This window comes from Protopterus annectens, chromosome 3.part0 (assembly GCF_019279795.1).
Source record: "Protopterus annectens isolate FY-2018-M chromosome 3.part0, PAN1.0, whole genome shotgun sequence".
Taxonomy (NCBI): Eukaryota; Metazoa; Chordata; order Ceratodontiformes; family Protopteridae; genus Protopterus; species Protopterus annectens.
This window is the reverse complement of record NC_056731.1, coordinates 751,369,450-751,396,948: the sequence shown is the minus strand read 5'-3', so window position 1 is coordinate 751,396,948 and position 27,499 is coordinate 751,369,450. Positions and strand designations below refer to the sequence as shown.

At 37.3% G+C, this 27,499-nt stretch overlaps 1 protein-coding gene across 1 annotated transcript in view; it reads left to right on the top strand.

The window, feature by feature from the left end:
• LOC122796922 (collagen alpha-6(VI) chain-like) overlaps positions 1 to 27,499 on the top strand; it is a 183,728-nt gene that overhangs the window by 38,364 nt on the left and 117,865 nt on the right. The window contains exons 2-3 of the mRNA XM_044065689.1: positions 5,529 to 5,591; positions 9,866 to 9,928. Of these exons, the coding sequence (XP_043921624.1) occupies positions 5,529 to 5,591; positions 9,866 to 9,928 (126 nt within the window). The remainder of the gene's footprint in view (positions 1 to 5,528; positions 5,592 to 9,865; positions 9,929 to 27,499) is intronic.

Sequence of the window (27,499 nt, the reverse complement as noted above, 5' to 3'; positions counted from 1 at the left end):
ATTTTCTGTTACCCATCCACTCATCAAGGTTTATCATGAATAGCAGCCTCTAGTTAACAGAAATGTATATATGTCAACATACATAGTGCGATAATATCTAGTACCTAGTTGCAGCATTTGATTAAGCTTAGAGTTCCCTCTACTAAATAGAGTGTTACAGTTTATAATAGTTTAACTTTCCACCCATCAACATGTTCCAGTATATATATATATATATATATTTATACATACATACATACACACGCATATATATATATATATATATATATATATATATATATGTGTGTGTGTGTGTGTGTGTGTGTGTGTGTGTATCGCAGAGTGAATAGATAATGTATTCCACCAGTTGCTGTTGCTCATTACTATATAAAAACCGATAAAATTATTGTGATATAAGTACCTATACTAAGAATAAAACTAAAAAATTAGTTACCTCAAACATACAGAAAATTGCCAGTATCTTAGTAAAAAGAATTTAGGTATTAATACTACTAGAGGCTGCTATTCAGCTAGCCCAGACCCCAACGCTTCAGACATTGATTTGGCTACACAATTTAACTCTTTTTTCATAAATTCTATTTCCAAGCTAACTTCTTCATTCACTGACACCATTACATCCCCAATCTCACCCCAGTCCTCTCATACCCCTCCCTCCACTCCTATTACCTCTCTCTTTCCCTCCCCAGAACCACCACCCTCCAATACCTCACCCCCCCTTTCTCCTACTTTCTCACTAAAACCTATCTCCACATCTACCTTAAAGAAGCTGATCCAGAAACTAAAGCCTTGCTCTAATGCCCCAGACAATATTCCTTCATACTTTCTTAGCATAGCAGCTGAAACCATTGCCTACCCCATTAGTATACTAATAAACCGCTCGATCCAAGAAAGCAAAGTACCCCAAATCTGGAAAAAGGCCTTTATCATACCTCTGCACAAAGGTGACAATAACAATGATACTACAAACTTCCGTCCCATAGCTATTCTGTCTCCCATTTCTAAACTCCTTGAAAAGTGTATCCATTTGCAGCTCCTTCCTTATCTCTTAGACAATCACCTGCTGACTCCAACCCAGCATGGCTTCAGACCCAGCCATAGTACTATGACAGCCCTCCTCTCCTTCTTAGAAACCATAAACAAGGCCAGGGACTCTGGACATATTGTTTCTACCCTACTACTGGACCTCTCAAAAGCCTTTGACACTATCTCCCATAAACTACTCCTTAATAAACTCTCCCAACTTAACCTATGTCCCTCCTCATTAAACTGGTTCTCTAGTTACTTATCTAATAGATCTCAAGCTGTTAAATGGAAAAAAGCCACTTCCTCATTCCTAAGTACTCCAACTGGGGTCCCCCAAGGCTCCATATTGGGTCCTCTACTATTTAACATCTTCATAAATGACTTCCATAATTCTATACCATTCTCAAATATTATTCAATATGCAGACAATTCAACCATTATCTGCTCTGCCACATCCATTCCAGTACTCCAAAAACTCACACAAGATGCATTCTCTATCACTGAACAATGGATGAAAACAAACCATCTAGCATTAAATGCCTCTAAAACCAAATTAATGGTTTTTACTCCCTCTAAACACATCTCTGCCAACACAAACTCCTTCTTAATCACCAGTAACAACAACACATCCTTGGAATTAGTGCCAGAAACTAAGTTATTTGGGGTTCAAATTGACAGTCAGCTGAAATTCCATTCCCACATACAACTTAATATCAAAAAGACTCATCAAAAACTAGGTATGCTCTACCGACAAAATAATTTCCTTACACCCACTACTAAAAGTACTCTCTCTTCCTCATTCCTTGTTCCCTCTCTTCTGTATGGTGCCCCACTCCTGACTAACTTACAATCTTCCCTCAAAACACAACTCTCCTCATGCTACAATAAAATAGCCAAATTTGCTAATGGCCACAAAGCATCTACTCACCATTGTTTTTCTCTCCACAAACTAGCATGGTTAGAACTACACAACCAACTCATATATTCTCAACTCACTCTTGCCCACAAGCTCATCTTTAAACCCTTGCTATGTCCATCTCTTTCCAATACCTTTAAAATGCACCTTCCTAACAGACAACTCAGAACCAATAACCAGAACCTACTTGAACTACACATACCATTACGCCCCCCCCAGGTAAAAAAACTTCTATCTTATAGTTTAGCATGTCTCTGGAACTCCCTACCTCCAGCTATTCGTACCACCTTCAACCACTTTACATTCAAAAAATATCTTTACTCTCATCTACTAACGCAGTGGGAATGCTCTTGCACCCACCCTTCATAATTTCAATGCTCTTTCATCCACCCTCATATTTTCAAAACTACCTTATTTTCTTCCTCCTCCTGCTAATAAGTTCCCCTGCATCTGCCTCTCCTATTGTAGTAACTTGCATTCCTCTATCTAGCTTCCTAATCTCAAATCAGTCAATTTGTATGCCTTACCTAACAATCTCATCTGAAATGTCACTTGAAATATAGACTCTTAATGTGGACATACTGAAACAAGTTTTATTTTTTACAGTAGGTACCACTTGTAAAGATACATTGATTCTATATCCTTAAACAGTAATTCTGTATAATTCTACAAATACTGCAATATGACTCACTTTATAGTATGTACCATCTACAAACTGTAATTTGTACAATTCTGTAAATACTGCATTTTGAACTCTGTATATAATGCAATCTGAATCACTTCTATAGAAAGTACCATCTGTAACAGTCAACACCAGTATGATGCTCTAACTGTGTAATTGTATTGATAACTTGATTGCTAATATTTTATTACATTTGTATAACTATGTAACCTTGTTAATGGAGCTTTTCTCCCCAGGACTCCATTGAAAACGGGTTCATCTTGGCCCAATGGACTATCCTGGTAAACCAACTGCAAATAAATAAATAAAATAAAATAAATATTAATATAAATTTTCAGCCTACCAGTAACATTCCTGGTAACCCCCCCCCCCCCCAAGACCCATAATGTACTCCTCCAAGTATCTTGCTTGACCTGATTGAGCAATCCTTATGCAAAATTGAGACTACAAGCTGTGGGCTAGTATGCTATCACAGCAACTTAGCCTGCTCATTTAGTATTTTGTTTAGCATGCCCCTCTCCAGCCTGACAGTGATATCCCCAGCTGGCATGATGCGCTGACTCTAATCCATAAAGGAGCTCTAATCCCACAGGGCGCAGTCCTGGGACCCCTCCTGTATGGTATATACTTCTCTGAGGTACAAGCAAGCATGGAAGGACTATGACTGACCAAGTTTGGGCCATAATCGACTCTCCGGGTGACACAGACATCCTCCAGAAGGGTCTTACAGAGACAGATACCTGGTGTCAAAACCATGGCCTCAAGCTGAATGCCAAAAAATGCATAGTCATCCCCTTTGGAAAAAACAAAGTGCCCACAAATTACCACATAGGTGGTAATCCACTACATACGGAAAATGTAATTAGGGACCTGGGGACCCTGGTAGATAGCAACCTCTCCTTTGATAATCACATTGCCAAAGTGTTAGAAATTCCTTCTATGTAGCCCACCTAATCACGAAAGGGTTCACTTCTAGATCGAGAGGTCATTGTGCCCCTCTACTCATCACTCATTAGGCCCATAATAGAGTACAATACCCCATTTGGTATGTACCTTACTCGGCACATGCAACAGCTGTAAAGACCACAGAAGTACCTCACCAAGAGGATCATGGGCCTCAAAGAGATTCCCTATGCAGCTCAACTGAAGAAACTCCAGCTCTACTCGGTTAGTTACCACCTGCTCAGAGGTGATCTATGCCTGATGTGAGGCCATGTCCAACCTGGAATTAATGGACATGCTCCACCTCAAGAAAAACAAATCTCTTAGAGCCACACGCTCCAGTGAATTAAACTTCAGCACAACAACAAACAGGACGTGCTGGAGGGATAGATTCCTGTCCCAGAGACTACCCTCGCTCTGGAATAGAATCCCAGTTTATGTTAAGCAGAGCCTTTCGCTGACTCTCTTCAAGAAGAATCTTGATGAGTGGATGGGAAATCATAAATTTACCTCTGGGATCACTTCAGTGGCCCTGCTAGACAGAGGCCCAGGAAACTAATTTAAAAGGGAGGTGAAAGCCAACACATTCTGGCTAGGCTTATAAATGCTCTTGGGTAGATAGCCTAGTACCTTCCTATGAACCTATGAACCTAAGGAGGAAGGGCTCCTCACACACTTATTGACCCTAATAACTTATTACAATGCAAAATAATGGAATCATTCATTATAGAGCTGGCATAGGCTGACACAAGTGACCTTTTACTTGTAGGCATAAATCAGTGTGACTCTCTTATGATCCTGTTTCTTGAATTTGATGATCTTTTTTCAAAGACTATGCTGGAGGAAGGTTTTATTGTGCAGTTACATCTGGCCAAAGCCTTGGACAGTATCCCCCACGCTGGGATAATAAACACACTTTAGGTCCCCTTGGTTGATAAGTATGTGACTCAGATGAGAAATAGCTATCAAGTAGGACACAGAGATAGCTTCTCAGTACCTGGCCATATCACCACTGGAGTTCCACAGGGATCATTTGTCGTCCCCTCCAGAATGTGATTTTCTTCTCATGTTTACAGCTGGACAGTAATATATGGTTTACCAAGTATAATGAGGACTGCAGGAGTTTATTCCTAGCAGAAATATCCCTTCAACAACAGAAATTAGATATTCTACACTCGTGGTTCATAAACATTCGGCTAATATACAGTGTTTAAAAGTGTGTTCTCTATCCTTTCTGGAAACTCCCAATTATTCCACCAAGAGAATGGGTGAGAATAGAGGTACGGTAGCTTGTCTGACATCATGAATGAGGGCAAAAACAATACAGAAAAAATATACTCACTTATGCTCCTACTGGAAGTGGTGAAAATGCAATATAGTTTTACTTATATATATATATACACACACACATACATATATATATATATATATATATATATATATATATATATATACATACATATATATATATATATATATATATATATATATATATATATATATATATATTTTTTTTTTTTTTTTTTTAACCTGTTCTCCAAACACAGTAATGGCAGCTAACGTAATTAGTTCTGGGCATATCCTACCCTTCAGATATGTTTTGCATTTTGTAAAATGAATAATACGCCACTGGGTGATCAGGTTACATAAATCACTCAGATTGCTCACATTATTAAATTACCATTTTCTTTGCAAGCAACTAAAGATGGATTAAGGACTGACACAGGGCTGTATTCCCTATGACATACTGGATATATCTTCAGTAACACATCAATAAACAAATGAATACAAAATAACTATCAGCAAGCATTCCGTTTTTAAAAAAAAACTCACTTGCATATTCCACAGGAAGCTACTGCATTGTACATTTTTTAAGTTAAAATAAAGCATTTGATTAATGTGTATCTCTATTACTCCTCTGAAGCTTAGCTGTATTTATAACTAACTTCTCATTTTTCTGATTAGGGTGACCCAGGACCTGGTGGTGTCAAGGGCAGTGCTGGACGTTTGGGACCCACTGGACTAAAAGTAAGACTATTATATACTTACATCTCAACAGAATAATGAAGTTGGTTGATGTACTTTTTTTCTTACAGTGATTGTAAGATGCAGTTACTGATTCTATGCATTCTTCCTGAAAGCCACATCTGTTTGTATTTAACTATTCATTTGCCATATTTGTCTTCTAAATAATGGAGTCCATTTGAGTCCTCCATGACATATGATTTGCATGGTTTGTCTCACTGTCTGAAAGCAGATATTGTCTGTAAATTAATTAGCACCAACAATAAAGCAAATGCTTTCCCAACTACACTAACTACCAATCCAAAATTCATATATTAATAAAGAAAGAAAATGTATACCCCCATTGACTTCAGAGCAGCAGATTACTGAAATGTTAAGTTCTCAAAACTGATTCTTAAAATATATTGTCATTTCCACAATTTTTGCAAATGCAAAAGCCCCTGTGAGAAAATGCAACACTTTAAATGTATGAATTAATGGAATGATTATCAGTGAGGTATCACATAAATCACCATGGAAAGAATAAGGCAAGAAGTATTACAAAATACCTGGAACTAAACCTTTTCATGTTTAGTGCAGTTGTCTTCACTGTGGGCTCCACCTCCCTGCACCACCATAGTAACAGGTGCTAACCCTAACCCTACACCTTACCTTCACACAAACCTTCCCATAAAACACCCACTACATAGGACACACTTGGAAACACAAACATTCACAAAAACACACACACACACACACAAACAACACTACATCTATTCTTTAACCTAGCAGTGACCCTAACCCTAAAATACACAAACTGACACACAGACATATCCTTCACTCATCCCCGACCCTAACCCTAACTCACATAAATGCACACAAGCACTATTACCCCTCCAACCCCACTTACCTGTCTCAAAATTACACATTATCGACATTTCCACCACCATTGACATTAAACCACACACCCTGCATTTGTCAAAGAAATGGCATTCAAAGATGCAGGGGAACCATTTATACCCTGTTTAGCTGTTATTTTACTCAAATAAAAGGATGATATATTTTCTGTTGGGCTTGATTCTTTGTTGGTGATGGAGGGGGTGTTTTGATGGAGTGAGTGTAGATTGGATAATTCCTTAAGGAAGTCTGTTGATTAGAGATAGAGAGAGAACAGTGGCTTGGCAAAGTATGTAGCTCTGGGTAGTGGTTTCATTAGGGAGATCCCTGCTTGATATATTTACTTCTTGCCAGAATTATTTTGATTGTGGATAGAATGTAGATTTGCCTAGATGATGTATATGGCTTTGTGCCTTCAAATTGACTGTTTAGTAATGTTCAATAGAATAGTGTAATGTTTTCTAGTTAATATTGATGGGTCTCGTTTTTAGCTTTGCCTAGATTTATTTTGAATTTCCATCAGTGTTCTTGTGTGTTTGGAACATCTGGTAATTAAGGGGAAGTGTTTTGAAGGGAGAAGAAAAGTTCTGTGAGCTGCATAGTGGCTGTGTTTGCATCTGTAAGGCTGAGTATGGGAGACTACTCTATAAGTGATAGGTGAGAATGGAGTTTGGAGAGGTTGTTTGAAGATTTTGGTTTTATGAGATCAACTTTGGGGGCGTTTTATTTTGAAGATTTGAATTTGAAAAGTTTTAGGGTAGTAATTACAGAATGTAGAGTGGGTAGGTGGTAATGGAGGTGATATTAGCTGAGTGTGAGGTGACTGAGGTCAATTTGAGAGTGGTGTTGGCTCTGGAATTCAGATATATTGTGGGAGGTCAGACCCAGATAGTTGGGATTGAAATCCTTAAGTATAATGGTGTGTGCATTTTGTGGTATGTTACCTATAATATTTTGTGTTAGAGTTTGGAATTTGACTAGGGAGGAGGGTGGTATGGTATATACTGTGGCAGGGTAAAGGTCATTACTGGACTTAGATAGTAGTTTTGCAAACAGCCAGTTTGTTTCATGATTTGAGGTAGAACTGGTCTAGGTCACTATAGAGAAGTTAAGGATTGATTTGTATAGAAACATTACTCATCCACCTGCCCTATCACCTGGGAAAACATCTAATATGTATCATGGACCAGGGGAAGAAGTGGTAAAGGTTGATGTTGCCATCTTTTAGCCAAGATTATGAGATTCTGACTATGTCTGGTGTGTAGCTGCTGAGAAAGACACTGATTTTGTTTAACTTGTTACTAACACTTTTGGCATGCAGTAGGGTGCCAGTAAGAGTATTGTTGTTTTGGTGTTTGGGTGACTATTTATAGAATGATTGGATTGGACATTGCTTGTGAAATTATTAAGAAGTTGAAGGTGCTCATGCAAACTAGTGGGAATGTTCTACAAATGATAGTGTTGAATATTATTGAGTTGCATCAGCTGTGGTTATTATGGAGGGATACAGATGGGATAAATAGTAGAGAGGTGGAGTGAGATATAGATTTTATCAATGCTGGCTAGTTATTTTATGGCTAGATTGAGATAAGTAAGTTGATTTGGAATTATTTTTGTGTGGGGAAAGAGAAGTGCAGTGTATTTGGCATTTCTTAGTGGAAGTAGAGAGGGTTTAGATGTTAGTGGTAACACACTGCTGTTTAAGTCAGAGTTAGCATTTTTAATTTAAACTAAGTTGTAGTTTTGGTTCCTTATCCGCTTCCAACTCTGGAACACACCTCCCTGCCACATACCACTTTCTTGAAGATTTCTGAAGACTGAAGTGAAAGAATTTATTAAGAATGTCTGCCTTGTTAGCATCTTCATCAAACTCCCTCTTCTCCGGTAATCTTTGAATTTCTGGTTTCATCTGCCTTCCTTCCATCTTTAACCCTTGCAAATAAACCCTATTTAGTTTCTACTTCTAATACCCTGTTTGGCCTTCTTACTGCCTTTGATGTCCTTCTCCCAATTACTTAATACTCATATCTAACCTCCCCCCATTTCCTTTTCAGCTTTTTCTTGTCACATTTCCTCTGCTCTCAGTGCCTCTTTTGCTTATTAGTCTCAGCTTTCCTCGTTTCCTCTTTCTTTCTAGCCTCATATTCCTGATGGCCTGCACATTCTGCTTAATCCTAGCCCAGGACCTGTACATTTTTCTTAATCCTAGCCCAGGAACTCTTTATTCCATCACCTGTCTCTATTTCCCTGCATTATTTCTGCCAAAGATAATTCTCTTTATCTAAAATAGAGTGTATGTCATCAATCTCTCTCTCTCTCTCTCATATATATATATATATATATATATATATATATATATATATATATATATATATAAATATATGTGTGTGTGTGTGTGTGTGTGTGTGTCTGTGTGTGTGTGTGTTAATACACAAACATGCACACACACATGCACACAGATATATATATATATATATATATATATATATATATATATATATATATATATACATATCTACAAACATACACATACCATGTATTTCTATTGAAGCAAAACCACTGAAAGTAACATCATTATATATCAGCTAATCTCAGTGTTGTATGTGGTGTTACTTGTTTCACTGTAACTTATAATTATGTCATTATCTGTACTGTAATTCAAAATTTGTGTTACTTTTACTAGAATGGGTCATGACTGAAATTGATCAGTCTGGCAAGTACAGCATCCCTTGGTGTTCTTCCACTGTCTAGCTTCATCATTCACCTCTGTCACATTTTCAGTGTTTGACAAGGGTCCCCTTACTGCTAGCTCAGTAACCCCCCATTCTTGACTAATGTTAAGACTTTCTTTTTTCCACATGCTTTTGTACAATTGGATGAATCCTATGTAGTCTGGCATTTTGATTAGTTTGTTTTCCTGCATTTGGATGAAAGGATACCCCAGTCAATTCCTTGAAAAAACAGTCTTTTTTTATGTCTGAAGGTATTTTCCTGCTTTCTATCTGTAAATCAGATTAATGAAATATCAAGAGATCCCATCAGCGACATAACAAGGAAGACAACATAAAGTCAAAAGAATATGGGGTTTTGTAGGGGAACATGCCCCCTGCACCTCCCATGTGGGGACCTTTATGAGATACTGCCTGTTTGTTATTTCAATCTGAGTTCCAAAACTACTAAACCAATATTCATGACCATAGCACTTTTTGAAAGGTCTGACGCAATGAACAACTTCAGTAGATCCTACCATTTTGAGATATTATTGGTTAAAATGTTATTAATTTTCTGTACATATAGGAATGCTCTTCAAAAATTTTAGGCAATCGTTTAAAAAAAATCAGTATATACAGCATTGTATGAAAATGTGTAGTAATATCGTAACACTTTAATTTATTTAACAGGGTGAACAAGGAGAATTTGGAGCGAAAGGTGAACAAGGATTAAGGGGAACCAACGGTATCCCGGTAAGTCATCCGCACGGTGTGCCTTTTTTCACAGATTTAATAATTCTCATTGCATTTTAGACTTCTGTAAGAACAATATCAGTGTTAATATTTTATTTTATTATTTTATTTATTTTACATATGTTGACCGGGATTGTCCGACTGAGGTGAAGAACCCTTTTTCAGCAGAGGCCCGAGGAGAAAAGCTCCAACATATTATACAATTTTCATTCTTAATTAGCATTAAAACAGCAGTGTCACAGGAATTATTACAAGGCATTAAGTAGTAATACAATATAATACAGTTTTGATAATCAGGAGTATAGCAAAACTCTGTCAAGATGTATAAAAAGAAATATGTCATTAAAATTAATATAGTTTTTGGGGTAAGAGGTTACAAAAATCCAGTTTTATCATAACGTAGTTACATGAAGGCAAGACAATTACAATACAATGTTTCTCTGAGGCAATTTGCTTAATAGGTTTTAGAAGACAGTAGAAAGAGTAGTCAAGGAAGATTAGAGAGAGCTAGTGAGAAGAGTGAGTTAAGGGCAGAAAGTAGATTAAGGTACGGCAAGTAGGGGATGTTTACGGAGGGAGAGTGCAGTGGCAGGACCAGTGACTTTTAAAGTGCTCTTTGGTGTCTGTCTTAAATTGTTTAGGATGCGTAAGGGTCCTGATTTCTAGTGGGAGCCTATTCCAGGCAATAGTGGGGTGACAGCTGTACATGTTGCATCCATATTTAGACTTGGGTTTGTAGATTTGTAATAGGTCTTGGTTAGAGCTTCGGAGAGGTCTGGAGGAAGAATAATGGGAGATGAGAGGGGATAGTGCTGGGCAGTAGGAAGGCAGGTATAGGATAGAATGGATGATCTGGAGCTGAGAGAGAAGAAGCTGGTGGGGTAATTCAAGCCAGTTTAGGTGTTTTACAGAGAGACAGTGATGAGATTTTTAAGTTTGTCGGGCAGCAAATCTAGCTACCTTGTTGTAGGTAGATTTGAGTTTGGTCAGGAGTGCTGAGTTAAGATTTGTGAGAATTTCAGAATTGTACATTAGACTGGGTAGAAGGTAGGTAAGAAAGAAAGTAATCTAGGCTTAAGAGGTAAGGAATTTCATGTTATGGTAAAGGAGCCCTAGTTTTGAATGAGTCTTTTTGATACAGTTATTAACAGTTATTAATAATATGAAGTTGATCCGGGGTGGTGCAGTGGTAGCATTGTTGCCTCACAGCAAGAGGTTCTCCCATTCGATTCTCGGCTGGAGTGTGGGTAGTGCCTCCTGTGTGGAGTCTACATGTTCTCCCCGTGGTTGGGTGGGCATTCGAAATACATGCGTAAATGGGCGTGCCTTCATTGAAGGTTGAACATCAAACTGGCACCTCGGCATTCATGAAAATCTACTGTCAATCATTAGCGGACCGGAGTTCCGCTGCGGTGACCCCTAACTGGATAAAGCCGAAAGACAAACAACAACAACAACAACAATAATATGGAGTTGGGTTTCTGATTTTTTTGAAAACATTTCTTCATCTTCAAATAAAATTAATTGAAAACTGATTATTCATATTAACTTTAAACATCCTCTTGCTACAGTTTATCAGGCAGCTGTACTTGTCAAATTTTATTAGGTGGTATTTTCCTTTTATTAATTACATATCTGGCTATCTGACATGAAGTCATGTAAAGGACATTATCTTATAACTAATTAGATTAGTAAATGAGTTAAAATGAATTAAGAGTTTTCATTGGACAAAAGTACATTAGTAGCTCATTAGAGCATTATCAGTTTGCAGCCCACCAAATGTCACAGTACTGCGGTTACTTGTTAGAAAAGCAGCACTTTAATGTATTTGCAAATTTGCAATATGCAGCAATGAACAGACAGCTGGTACATATGTAGTCATTCAGAAAAATGCTTTTTAGTACCACCCCTGCATAACATGAAAATCATTGCATTAAATGTTACTAATCACTATTCTGATACGTACACACTATGTCATTTACAGCAGTAAGTATGACAGTCATAATGCACTCTTAGCATCCACGTTTCATGACTGCACTGCTGTTGGGATATTATTAAACTGTATCAGCTTCTGCTTATGGTGCCAGTACTTTTGGTTTCATCTTCTACAACACCCTTATCAGCCTTGCTCAGCAACAACCAGAGCCATCCGCAGTTCATATTTCTCACAAAAGACCGGGTAGGGCAAATAAAATGCCATGATTATATTTCACATTGTGGTGTGCATGGTATTTGGGTTCATGCCATGAATAAATGAGCAGACAACCACAGCCAGTTTATACATTGCTTCCATAGAATCCATAGGAGTTTCACGGCTATTTTAATTTAATGACTGTGTATACCTTGCCAATATCCACCCTTAGGATTTATCTGTTTTCTCAAGGAGAGAGAAGGCCATTTACTCCTGGGATAAATTTACGAGCACCCATCTTGTGCTAACCCCACTGCTGTTGACACACACTGATTACACATGCCTCTAATCACTAAAAACTTTGTACCAGTAAGTAAATCCTCACACACACACTCACATACACATGCAAAATACAATCCTGCTCCATTACAAAACACTTGAGGTCACTAATCCCTCATGCAATTCATGATTTTAGATTTAAACACAGATCCCAGTATTCTATCAGCACAGAAGCCTAATTCATTCTCCTCATGGATTTCATATCTCTGGCATGGCTTCATTGTTTTACTTCAAACATAATATATCTAAATAGCTGGAATATCTTATACTTGCTTATAGCATGTCTGTCTCCTCAGCAATCACATCCCCAAAAAAGCCTCCTTGACACCTTCAGCACTGTGATATCACACATCATTTCTAATTTAACATGACCTTGATCTTTAATTCTTTCACACCGCCTGGAATTGTCCAGACACAACAAATCTGCAGGTCAGAAAATCCACAAGATGTGTATTGAACAGACTCTCTCTTAGCTCCTGTTGTGTTGTAATCTTAGAATTGTGCCTGCATCCACTGAGAAGCAACAACATTTCTTCCCAGAATGGCAGGCTTAGATTTATTTTCTGAACATTCACAAAACTCCAGAACCTGTATCATTCTGCAGTTCTTGAGAAAGGCAATATTCTGTACTTTCACTGGCATGTCTTCAGAGCTCATCATATCAGCTCAATTACTACTCTCCAACTACAGATTTTAGTTCCACTGCCTGTCTTTACATGAGGCCAGTTGGCAGAGCCATCTATGTTTACCAAAGTCAAAAGTCCTTCACGTGTTTCATAGCCTGTACTCCTCAGGTAACTAAACCTACTGGGCCTATTTCAGTTTCAGAACATATTTATATGGCTGGGCACGGATGAAAGTTTGTAAAGCTTATTCAAATGCATTTATTAAAAAAAATGAAATGCTGAGAGTGAACACTATGCAGTATCCACCTGGATATTCTTCAAAAGGCCTAAATCCATACAAAATATATAATTAGGAGGACCATTTCCAGGCAATAAATCACATATTCTGCTTCATGAACCTCTTCTTTCATTAGGATGTCAGTCTCACCTTTCAACCGTTATTATATATTTTGTAATACCCAAAATACAGTTTTCCTACTAAAGTTTCATAATCTCAAAGAAAGTAAATGCTCCTCTCAGAAAGAGATATTTTCTTTGTATCATATTATTAAAAAAGCATTTAGATTACTTGAAGTGAGCCAAGTCTAGATTTAAAGCAGCCAAGCTTGACTTTTGCTGCAGATCAAGACACCTTCACCTCTTGCCTGTGTAGCTGTTAGTCTAAATATGTAGAAGTCATTGAAGCCTTGCACTACCAGGGCATTCTCCATGGCAACAGTCTTCAAATTCAAGTTTACTGAAATGCTTAAACCTAAGCAGCACTGCAGAAAAATAATAATAATCAAGACACTCCAGAAAAATAATCAAAGATAGAGCAATTTCCTTTTATTCCAAAGACAATGTCAAGAATTAACCAAAATGGTGAACGAGTAGATCAGTAGGATGCCACCAGCCCCTTAAGAGTTAAGGGTCAGGACAAACACCAAGCTTCTAGGAATCATTAAATATGACCAGCCAGAAGTGTCTTCTTATTCCTAAAAGTTTCTTGCCTGTTGTACTCCAAATTAAATTATAAAGTTTATCTTTGATTATATCATCCAGTCCTTTCTGAAGAATGAAACACAGGTTGCTCTTTTTAAAAAAAAACATTATTCGGTGATGGATAAGGACAGCAGCCATGAAAATGGATATTTTTTTATATGAGTACTGCCGTCAAACAGCATGTGATTTTATAGCTACTAAAACAGTGGGTGGGTCTGTTGGGCAAGCTTCTGATTGGATAAAAGCCACGGCGTGTAGAGTTGTTTATACTCTATTTGAATGCGCATCTAATTGGATGAAAGCCGTTACAAGTAATTGGTTTACAAAATTTTACTCAGTTTGAATATTACAGATGAGTGACCAAGTAGGTTCCAAGACTTGCAATTTGAAATCTGACTTTGTCATAGTAAACAATTTTTAAATACATCCAAATGTTTTAAAATATTTAAACAAAGGGTTACCAGAGTATAAAAGAAGGTCCTTTTGCATGATGTGCTTTCTCAGATCTATATTTAACATAGGACATACAATAGTAAAATCACATTATTTGTAAGAGTGATCAATATAAAAGGTGTTATGAAGGATGAATCATTAGGTACAACAAACCTTGTCTCAAGATTGAAGTGCCAGCTTTTTTAAAACGTGTAATAATTTTGAGAAGTAAAGTCTAGTAAAATCCATTAATGCTTTAAACTGCATCTTACTCTACAAGATTTTCATCATGCAGTGGAATGTAGCAGTGCCTTATATTTTCATAGGCACCTAGACACTAAATTTTCCCCATAAAACTACTACTGAAAGTGTACCCATTATCTCAGTCACACACAATGCAACCAGTTGATGTACTGAGGAGCACAACCCCTTAACCCCTCCTACATAACCATACCTAAATTCTAGTCCCAAATGCACCCTGGCTAGCATTCTATCAACCCTTCGTGAACCACACCCTGGAGCTCACCTGAAAAAGTCCTAACATCATGGATATGCACTTTACAAATTTCTCCACAACCAGCTTAGTGGATATAGGCATCTTGAGAGACAATGTGGCAACTGTCAAATGTTCTCTGACAACCTCTAAATCATTAGAAAAACAGAGTCAGTGTGCTAGAGATGTATTTACATTGTGTCACTCTCGGGAAACCTTTCAGTACAAGCATTCAATGTAACAGTCAAGTTGTCAGTAACACACACAGTACTCCCACCACAAAAAAGTATGCATGTCACACATAGACCAACATAAACAGAGGCATTTAAATGCAATCTTCCCAAACCACAAAGCTGTCCTAGACATTCCACATGCAAAAATTATCCTCTGCAAACCACTCATCAGTAAAAACACACAACAGTACACATACAGTCCCATGCAGTTGCACCTCTACTGCAAAGCCCATAAGGCAAGCAAACTTACTACCCAGGAAGCTAGTCATAGAGGACTCCACAGTGAGGCATTGGAAGAGAAAATCACAGTCAGTTGCTTATCAGGTGCCAGGATCTGTCAAGATGCACATGCACTGAGATAACTGCACCACATGTGCCATTGTGACTCAGTTATAGTTCGTGTGGGAGTAAATGACCTGAAAATACCACCTTAGACTATACGAAGAGAAGCATCTTGGAACTCTTGGACTATGTGTGACAGGCTAGTGTGATTCTAGCACTGAGCAGCATACTATCTACTATCTTCACCAAGAATGATGCCACAGTATGAACAAAAGATGATTAACTTTAATAATTGGCTTTGCTTCTAGTGTCATTCTAAGAGGGTACAATATTTGTCAGTTTGGGAAGAGTATGGCCAACACACTATATTGCTTTGCCAAGGATGGGCTGCACCTGTCCCCTCTGAGCTTTTGTATATTGACTAAAACATTACCCCCCCCATAGAGCCTGTTTTAAGCAAAGTTAAACAGACAAACCTTCCAACGTAGCAAAATCAACCCAAGGGAATCCTGTTATGTTAATGCTCAGAGCCAGGAGTTCAAACAAGAAGCTCCACTCCCTCCAAGCTCTCCTCACCTTGGAAAATGCTAACATCTGTGCAGCTACCAAGACATGGTTTCAAGCTATTAGAGAAAGGGCAATCCATAGATCACATCCTGATTGAAGAACGGGTGTTAATGTAGAAGTAATGCCCACTGAAAAACGAGTCCACTGCTTCACAGCAGCATATCAAGCTGCCATGGAGCTCGAACAGAAAAAAATAATGACCATCATTATTTCACGCTCAGTAAAGAGTACTTCTGCTGCTTTGCGAGTGTAAAATGTTAAAAAAAAAAAAAAATTAAAAGAAAAATGCGCGTGTGTTTATGTCTGTGTGTAAGTGTTTGCGTGCACATGAGTAAAAGCAAGATCGAGCAAGCTATTATTTTTACACTCGATAAGCAGAGCTTTTGCTGTTTAATGAGTGTAAAAAAAATAAACAGAAAAAAATGTATGTATGTGTATGAGTGTTGTTTATGTTTCTGTCTGCATGTGTCCGCGAATGCGTGCATGAAAGCAGAAGACACTGTATGTGTATATGTATGTGTGTGTGTAAAAGCAGAAGATTCTGTATATGTGTGCATGAGAGGGAGAGTGAAAAGTGAGATCGATCTGTTATTTTACACTTGGTAAGCAGTGCTTTTGCTGTTTAGCAAGTGTAAAGTAAAAAAGAAAAGAAAAAAGTGTGCGTGTGTGTGTGTGTGTGTGTGTGTGTGTGTGTGTGTGTGTGTGTGTGTGTGTGTGTATGCGTGTATGAAAGCATAAGAGACTGTGTGTGTGTGTGTGTGTGTGAGACAGACAGACAGAGAGAGTGAAGAGTGAGAGCAATCCCTAGCAGTAGTTAAAAGCCTCCCAGAAAGGTATGAGAAATAGTGCAAAAATCAAATTGTTAAAACAAGCCATATCTAGTAAGACCTTACAAAGAGCCTTCAGTTTGAATAGTGAAAGCATGTTTCCTGAGGGAACCTCCATCACTGGTGATATTGATGAAATGCCTGTGCTTACATGTGGCGATGTGGAAATGGATACTTCCACTGCTACAAGTAATACTACTGAAAAATGCATAGCGGGTAATTTTAAAGGAAAAGATTTTCTTTGTGCAGAGGGAACTGTATATTCTTTAGATGCTAAGATGCAGTGACAGCATGTGAAATGGGCTTGAATCAAAGCAAGGAGTATATAATTGATGCTTTAACAATTTCTGTTAAATAGGACAATTTACAAATAGCATTAAATAATATTTCAGCAAGGCAAGTTACGATGAAGGAAGGCGATGATAAGTCAATTAAGTACAACATTAGAAAGGAACTAAAAAAAAAATAAAGTAAATACCTGGGCATTATTAAAGTGCTATATTTTGAATGTAAAATGCTTCCACGAACACCATTAACATATACTACAGCAAGTTTTAAATATTAGGCGGAGGAACTATTTTACATCAAAAATATATAAAAAATATAGTACTTAAAAAATGAATAAGTAAAACACAATAATTTTTCATAAAGCCCATTCTCTAAGTGCAATAATGTCCTCCAGGGTGTGTGTTAATGTGTATTTAATGCCCTTCCAGGGGTATAGAGTGAGCAAGCATTAATTACACATTAACACACACCCTGTCAGGCATTATTGCTTGCGTAGTATACCCCAGCAGTGCAAGCCTTCAATGACTTCAACTCATTTAGACCAGCAACTACACAAGCAAGAGGTGGAGGTGTCTTGGTCTACATCACTAACAACCATACATTCATATTTATCAAGCAGGATGACACATTGGAGTTTCTACACATCCAAATTCCCATAGACAAAGTCCTTAGCATACTCTAGCAAGCTATAGGGCACCCTCCATGACCTATGAAACCCATAGCACAAACTTAAACCTACTGGAAACACTCACAATTCAACCCAATACAATACTCATGGATGACTTTAATTATTTAGTTTCCTTTCAAAAGTCTAAAACATTATGCAGAAAAAAAACTAAGAGATTTTATACAAAGTTGCATTTATTTCAACTATGTTAATTGCTTTACTTACATAACAAATACAGGTTTCAAGCAGGATTTACATTTCTGATAAAGAAAACTGCAGAATTTATACAGAGCTGCATGTCTTTTCTGAAAACAGTCATATTTACCTCACATTGGTACTGTTTTTCTAAACAGACAATTTCCTTAACCAATGATGAACAAAAAATAAACAATTAAGTAAATAAAATATTTATAGTTTTGGTAACTTCCTTATACATCAAGACTTTTCAGTTTATCATTTTCATTAAAATCTTTATGAGAAGTGAAGATAAATAAGAAAGGTACCCTTGTTTACTTCTTTACATCCATTTATTCTTTAAAGTTTGTGACTACCATCTGGGCGTTTTAATACTGCAATATAGCATATACAGAACAGAAGTGGATTTCTTACTGAAGAACATCTCATTTTATTATTGATAACCTCAGCTATGTTCCTTTTAGTCAGACATTGAAATAAAATTAATGTGACATCAGTTTTCTCATTCTTAAACAAAATGTTCCAACTGAGTCTTAACTATTCCTCTAAAACTTAAACAGGTATATGTTTGTATGTGCATGTATCTATGCTGAGGAGGGTTAACTGGCTCAGACAGTCAGCTTTAGTGAATAGTTACTGCAGCTACATCAATTTTAATTTAATTAACAAGTATGAAAACAACAGCAACTGAAATGCTTAGTATAAAGTCCCTAACTCACAATCTCTCATTGGATGGACATCAACACTCTTTAATGGCTATGTGACCCTGATTTTTCAGTAGCCTTTCTTAACTTTACCTGTTCAGTCCATGCCTGATTGAGTATTTAATTGTATTTAATTGTAATATATGAATTGTAATATGAAAATGAAAGGAGAGAAGACATTTATTATGGCTTTACTTTTAGAAAATAGACTATTACATCACCTTTGAATTCACAGTCTGAACAGTATGCACTAATACCATATATTACTATCAAATCTGATTGTTGTTATGATACTTACGTATATCTGTTGAGCGACAGAGTGCAAATTTATAAGACTGATCTGATTTTATTTTTATATCAGTACCTAGCAACCTAAATTCCCTTTTTCCTTTTTGCCCTTTTTTATGCTTCTTTCTCAACTTTTTCTCTGACACTTAAGTATAACAAAATAATTTTTTTAAGTTAGAAGAAATTGTTACAGTGTCGCTCGTCTGGTCAGAATAAAACAGATGAACATTCATGGGTTCAGTTCAAGCAGCTTTATTACACACGCACATCAGAAATGAGGCTTTGTAGCTTAAACTTAAATAAACTTATAAACAGACTAACTACCACACTCATACATGTTAACACTCTGGCTGTTCTCTCAAAATGGCAGTGCTGCCTGCACATGCTCACTATTTATATGCATGTGGTTACATCTGAACGTGCTTCTTAAAGGTACATACACACACTCTGCTCTACATCCTCCCTCTTTGAGAAATAGTCCATATGCAAAATGACAGTATTCAATGATATGCAATTTACAGAAATGATATTTTCACATGCAGTTATACAGAACTAATTATCTGACATGCAATCATATAAAATTAGACACATATAAAACAATCACGTCTAGGTTGCTGTGTATTTTACACTAGGTCTGGTATTACTACATGATCATGTAACATAAAAGTCAGAATTGGATCTAGCAACCGGGACTGTCTTCAAGGAATGTTCAACTTTGGGGATATCTGGGACATCATCAGGAATGGGAATGGATAATGAAACATGGTCTTTGGTATGAACATTTTTAGGGCTGCTCTGAGATCTAGAGTCTGTATCACAGGTACGATGCTGCGATATTGTTTCAGATATACAGGAAGAAGATGTCTGTGGTTTCTCCTGTATTCTGTACCCTCAGATTCCACTAATTAGGATCTCGGCTCGGCACATATACCTGTCACGTGACCAATTCGATCAAAGCCTTTCACCATTTGTATCCTCACTGTCTCTCTCACTCTCTTTTAATGGACAAAGTGATTTGCTCGTTTTATCATAGCTGGACTTCTGAGAAGAACACTTCTTAAAAAGTTGGGCTTTGATTGCTCTGTTATTTTTAGTATTAGGCACCAACAAACTAGAACAAATAGGCAAGGTTGTTCTGGTTTGCCTCGATAGAAGTCGCTGAGCAGACAAGCCAAGTAGGTTGTCAAAGGGTATATTTCTGAGATTGAGTAAATTCAAGAAGATATTGGTATTGTCACACTTTGACCTCTCTAGTAATTACTTTTCACTCTGTACTGCATGTTCAGCAAGGTCATTTGACTGTGGGTATTCAGTACTAATTGTAATATGAATAAAGTCCCATTCTTTTGCAAATCTCTGAAACAATTGACTGGTAAACTGGGTACCGTTGTCAGAAATAACTTTGTGTGGACTACCATAGACTGAGAAATGACATTTTGTCTTAGTAATAACAGCACTGGACATTAGGTTAGGTAGCAAATCAATCTCAAAACCAGTTTGAATAAAAGTCTACCAACACTAAGTAATGCTGATTGTCCACTCAAATATGTCAGTTGCTACTATTGACCGAGGTAGTTCGGGAATATGGCTTAGCTGAAGTGGCTCCTTTTGCAAATGCAACTTAGTACTGTTGCACACTAAACAAGAAGAAAGCACTTTATCAATGTCTTTTGATAGAAAAGGCCAAAATACTCATCTTTTCACCCATCTTTTGGTAGTATAGGAACCTGGGTGGGCATGATGCAAAATCTGAATGTATTCATGCTGTAAGGAAGTAGGAACAACAACAACCTTTTGGACCTTTGAAAATGATACCATCTTCCATCAGCGTCTCATCTCTGTATGGAAAGTAAGGTTGCACTTCTGGCGGTGCAGAAGATTGCTTTGATGGCTGTCCTACCTTAATGAAGTGGTTGACCTTTAGCAAAATTGGATCAGTCTCTGTATGATCTCTTAGCTCATCAAGTATCATGGTAGAAAAAGTACGCACTTCCATGACATCAAAGTCAAAATTCTCTGCATCAAGCTGTTACGTAGTATTTCTGGGTGATCTGGATAAGTTAACAGCCAGATAAAGAAGTTTACCTTTTGTATAGACCATTTTGAAATTGTACTTTTGCAATTTGAGTATCATTCTTTGTAGTCTTGTTGGAGATGAATGTATAGGCTTCTTAAAATAGTGACTAGAGGTTGACAGTTTCCATCTGGAAAGCTCTGCCATAAATATAATCATGGAACTTCGAACATGCAAGCACAGTTGCAAAAGGTTCCTTCTCAATTGGAGCATACTGCATCTCAGTTAAGGTAAGAGTTCTAGATGCATAGGCAACAGGTATGCCCTCTTGAGGAATAACTGCACCAAGGCCAATCTTTGAAGCATCACAGGAAAGAACTACTGGTTTGTGGACATCATAGTACCTTAATGTATGTGGGTTGGCAGTTTGCTGTTTGAAGTTATCAAATGCTCTCTGGTGTTGTTCTACCTATGACCAGGCAACATTTTTGTGTGTCAGCTCTCTTAAAGGCGATGATAACTCACTAAAGTCAGTAATACATTTGCCCAAATAGTTAACCATACCAAGATAACACTGTAAGGCTCAGACATTGTCTGGAACTGGCATCTCAAGAATGTATGCTTGCTTGGAAGGATCTGGTCATAAGCCTGTACTGCTAAATAAATGACTTACATAAGTAACTTCTGGTAGTCTGAATTTGCACTACAGAGGATTGAGCTTTAAATTCACTTCACATGTTCTGTCCAGAACTTTCCTGAGGTTTCTGTCATGTCCTGCTTCACCATTACCTCCAACCAGTAAATCATCAACTATTATTGCACACTGGGCAGCATAAAACAATTTGCTCCATTGAATGCTGAAAGTCTTCTCTGGCAGAATTTATTCCAAAAGCCATCCTGAGGAATCTATATCTACCAAATGGGGTACTGAATGTAATCATTAGTGAAGATTTTGCGATAAAGCATTACTTGCCAAAATGACCTCTGTTCATCTAAGACAAACAAATCAGTGGCATTTGGCATGAGGGTGGCAATTTCCTCGACTGTATGCATAGGATGGTGAGATCTCTTTAATGCCTTGTACAAGTCTTTTGGGACAATGAATGTTCCAATTTCATCTGAATTTTTCTAATGAGCAGCTACCATGGAAGACACCCACTCAGTTGATTCTGTGACTGGACAAATCACACCTTGCTGCACCATTTTGTCTAAATGGATCTTGACCATGTCCTGCATAGCTATTGGAACTCTCCTTGCTGGTCTGACTACTGGACTGACTTCTGAGTCTACTTTCATGGAGTACACAACTGGAAGTTTGCCTAGCTTGTCACATCAGCATACTCTGAGGGAATAACGTCACTGAAGCTGGAACTAGGATGTGCTTACATGATGGACTTCTTTGGTAAAAGAAAACAGTTTCATTCTCAAACTGTCTCTGAAACCCAATAATGACTGCACAGGTCTTCTGACTACATAAAATTGCAAACTGTAACAGTTCCCAGCTGAATAGCATGAGAGCACTACTGAGCCTTTGGTTTGAATCTCTTCACCTCCATAAGCAACAAGCTTCACACAATTGACCAAATTAAGTTGCTTAGCAGCCCTCACTTTAGCAAATGTTTCTGCTGACATTACATTACACTTTGAACCAGTGTCTACTTTGAGCTCTGGGTTTACCATTGATCAAGACAGTACAAATTACTTCATTCTTTGCTAACAAATCTACTGCATTAACCTTTTCACCAACCACTGATACACCATTTACATAGAAAGTAGGGTTGCAGCTTTCTATATGATCAACTTGCTTTTTTGATGGACTTTTCTTAATAACTGAATGAGGCTTGCTTGATTTACAAAACTTTTGAAACTGGTTCCATTTTTTACCCTTGTGGCATTGCTTACCAAATGTTAAGCACTTCTCTCTTTTAGACTCATGATTGTCACCACAATTACAACAGTTAACAATAAAACTTGACTTAGGTTTTGCTGACCCACCCTTATACTGTACTGAGCATGCCCTTTTTACTGAGCTAGTCTTGGAACTTGCTAAAAAGCTATGGGCTTTTCCCAGGGGAGCCTGCAGGGGTTGCTGCTGCAGTGTTATTAGGCCTGCTTCTGCTTGCCAGATGTTGTATGCTGTCTACATTTGCTCTAGAGGCTGCTGAAACCATGGTCCTATCACTTGCAAGCATATTTGTGTGCCTTTCTGTGAGGTCATGGATTTGACAAATCTCTATGGCTTTGATTAATGTTAAATCACTGTCACAAAGCAAAATCTTTCTCGCTGCAGCACTAATAACACCACATACAAGCCTGTGCTTTATTAACTCATCTTTCAAGTCACCAGATCTGCACATTTTGGCCTTATTTTTCAAGTCAGTGATATAAGCTGCAAAAATTTCACCTGGCGTTTGGTCTTTTGAATAAAATAAGTGTCTCTCTAATGTAACATTTGTCTAGGGGTTGCGCATTTCTCTAAATTTGTGTTTTAAACACTTAGGCTCCTCCCTTGATTCGGGCGGTGCCACAATATGGTGGCTTCCACCTCTCCTACATATGCGTCTGGAGCATGCACAAAGGAATGCTGTCTTTCAATAGCTTCTGACCCAGATAAGTTAAGCAAAATGAATGCCCTTGTACATGCATCTTTGTCAGAAAAATCTGCCTGTATGAAACTGTTGTATTCCTGCTCGAATACTCTCCAATTCTCTGCTGTATTATGATCAAACACAAGTAGACTTGGTCTGCAAAATGCCTCTGCCATCTCAACATACAGTAGTGAAGGTGCTTGAAATTATGTATACTACACACACACACACACACAGACACACACATATATATATATATATATATATATATATACACATGCCAGAACTTTATGCCAGTACTTGTAATTATGCCCAGTAGCACAACAAATTCTTTGAAATAACTGCACTTTGCCAAATAAATCTCCATAGCACAAGAACACTTTAAAATCACTGTACTTTGTGAAACCACTCCTTAACAGTGTAAGAACTATTTTGTAATGTACTTTGTGAATAAACTGTACACTATGGAAGAAGCTCAGAATAAGAAACACGTCAAGATGAATGCACTTTGCAGACAAACTGTACCTTTCAAAATGGCTGTACTTTTGTGAAATAACTCTCTATAGTGTAAGAAACACTTTGAAGTGGTGGCTTTCTGCAAATAAATGCAGACAGCAAAAGGAACATTTTGAAATGTCTGTACTTTGACTGCACTTTGCAATATAACTGTACTTTGCCCACAGCAAACTCTTTGAAATAATTACACCGTAACAAAGCACACACTCTGCAAACACTTTGCACACGCTAAGGTACTTTGAACAAGTCTATTTATGCTTTGAATGGCTTTGGTCAATGCAAAATAGTAGTTTGTGCCCAAACATGGTCTTTTAACAAAAAACATGCAGTCACCTTGCTCTTTAAGCTTAATTTGCCCTTTTATTGTACTTGGTATACCCAATTAATCTCTTAACATGCTCATTATACTTTTCTGTTGCCTGTTTTACTTTAAACATGCTCGTTATGCAAATCAAAGGTAATTCTGAGCCCCATATGAATATCTCTGCTAGTTTTATCAAATATCATAGTTTTGAATTTTTCAATTAATTAATAATGCATTTTGTGCCCTTCGTTTGATTAATAATACATTTTGTGCTACTCGTTTTTTTAACAATGCATTTTGTGCCTCATAAATGTTCCATTTCATTTTCTTTGCCAAATAAATCATTTGTGCAGTTTTTCATTACCTTAAGTTCATTTCTGACCCTTTTTCATTTGTCTGAGCCCTGTTTCACTCAACCAGCTTGATCTGCCTTCACCTTCAACTCTCCACTTCATGGCTTGAAGAAGTTGCTCTCTTAATCCCACTTCTGACACCATATTATTTGTCTGGTCATGATAAAACAGGTGAACATTCATGTGTACAGTTCAAACAGCACATAATAACACTGCAAGGAGGATGGGTAGGCATCTTAGTGGAACAGGAGGGCAAAGTTGGTTGCCTGCATTTCCATTATTACTCAGTGGTGGGGTATCAGTGCAGATTGTTGGCCTTGGAGTGGAAGAGGGACTTAGTCAGACACTGATGGACCATAGTCCTCATAACAAGTGTGTAGAAGTATACCTTGAAAGTGGTGGAATTGTGGACCACTGCTTTGATGTGGTTCACGTGTTCTCCCACCCAAGGAGTGGGGTTAGACAATCAAAATTCTGTCAGTCCTCAGATGCCAGTAAGAGCACACAACCCACTTATGACTGCACAGATGATGGCCTCCCTTAGATAGCTCTTTCCTTGGCTCTGGGTAGAATCCCCAGAGTGAAGAAAACAGGCTGTGTCTGATCAAGTGGAGGCTTGGTGGTCAGCAGGTACGGAGGAAAATCACCTAGGAAAAAAAAGATAATACAGCAGTGGAGATGGATGTTAAACACTGCAGCTGAGTGAGGGAATGATTGTTTGGGAGGCAGTTCAATCTAGTAAAACCACATAAACAAAACAAGTGTAGTTGGGTGTAAAAAGTAAGAAAGAGCACCAAGGCACTTTCAGCCCAGTTACCACTGAGGGCCCTTGCAACAGTTTAGGAAAGCTTTGAACTAGATGCAACACAGTTAAGCAATAATCCATGACTGGATGTGGGTATATCAAGATTTGCCCACAATTGGCATGGTTTGATCATGAGGGTGAAGTCTGAGGAATAAAAGATAAGGTTTGTTCAAAAGCAGGACCAAGGTACCGTTGTTCTTTTACTGTATGAAGTTAAATTGTAAATTGCTAGTAAATGATTTGCAGAAAGTATATTTTTGTGAAATGTAGTATGTATATCATCAGCATGAAGAAACGTGTCAATCTATGTGAAGGTCGTTAACAGATAGGGTGCAAAAAAGGGGCTTATGTAAAGAACCTTGAGGCACTCCTTTAGAGTGAGTACTAGTGGAAGAGAGGAAACTGCCTCAGGAAATGTAAAGATTATTTGGATGAATATTTTTTAAACCAGCATATATATAATCAGAAAAGCTGCAGGAACTAAGCCTTGCACTTATTAAGCTATGGCTGACATTGCTAGAGACTTCATTAGGTTAGAAAGATTATGCTCTTAAGTAGACCATTTTCCATGTTTGAAATTATTTTTTGTCTGTAAATGACCCTATGGCGATGGTTACACTGTATCTGTGTTGAGAGCCATATTGTTTGTCGATAAGAATATTAAAAGTTTAAATTTTGTCCATTTTGTTGATAGATGAGATTTTCAAAAAATTTGTCTATAGGGAAATATTGGAAATAGGACAAAAATCATTTAATGAGGAAGGACTGGTAACTTTTGGAAGTGAGGTAAGGCATTGTTTGAAGCTATTTATAATTATTTTAGTGATGAGAAACAGGTGAAAGATGAAAGTGACAAGTTTGCATAGAATGTGAGATCTGTAATGAAGCAGTTTTACAGTTTATGAAAGCATTGCTAGCAGGTAGAGCATAAGTTATTAAATAATTCTTTAATTGCTTTAGATATTGTTTTGAAGTAAAATGTGGCTTGTTAACAAGACTGTGCAAATGATGATGGAAGTATTTGAAAATATATTAAGAGAGATTGGAGAACTTTAGATTTGGTGGATTGGAGATATAATTACATGTAGAAGAAGACCAGAGCAATGTAATTTCAAAATTTCAAAAATCATTGCACAAGGAGATGTGTTGTATACCTTTCCAGAAATGTTTAGGTTGTTACAGAAAGGAGAGATGTGTTACCTTAAATAAGAGACTTTAGCTTCACTAGTTTTGATTCCAATGTTTGTTGTAATTGTGAGCATTGTTACTTTCAGAGAATTCTGATGAATCATACCCTTTGACATTTATTAGAAAGATGTCCTAGACAAACATTTCTGATTCATTTCTTGTTTTTTTTTTATTTTAAATTACATAAATGTCTATTCAAATATTGTAGTCTCACCCCATTTTTTTCTCAGTCCTTTTTTCTGCTATGTAATTACATTTTGCATGTGTTGCATCTGTCAGCAAGTTAATTCCATGCTGCTGAGTTGCATTTCTGTTCATTTCGTTTTACAAGAGTATCTGTGTGGGTCTAAGAACAGTTTTATTAGCTATATTGCACAAAATGGGGGTTGCAAAGAAAAAAAAACACTCAATACTGTAGATAGATAACCATAAACATCATTAATTTGCTTATTTTTATTTCTTCTGCTTGCTTGATTTGCATCTCCTTTTGTGAAGATTTCTGTTTGTCTGAGTCCTCAGATTAATTTTTCAATGCAGTCAGACTACAAAACGTATATCATCTAAGCCTAAAGAGCTACAAATGTTTTGGCAACCACTAAAGTAGAGCACCAGTTGGTATAATACCACTGAATCTAATGTCTGCAAATCGGTTTATCTGCCACTCAAAAGCACATCATTACATGGTAGTATAAAATGAAATACAATCTCTTGGCTGATTTATTCAGTTTATCTGTTCTTTTAAAAAAAGTC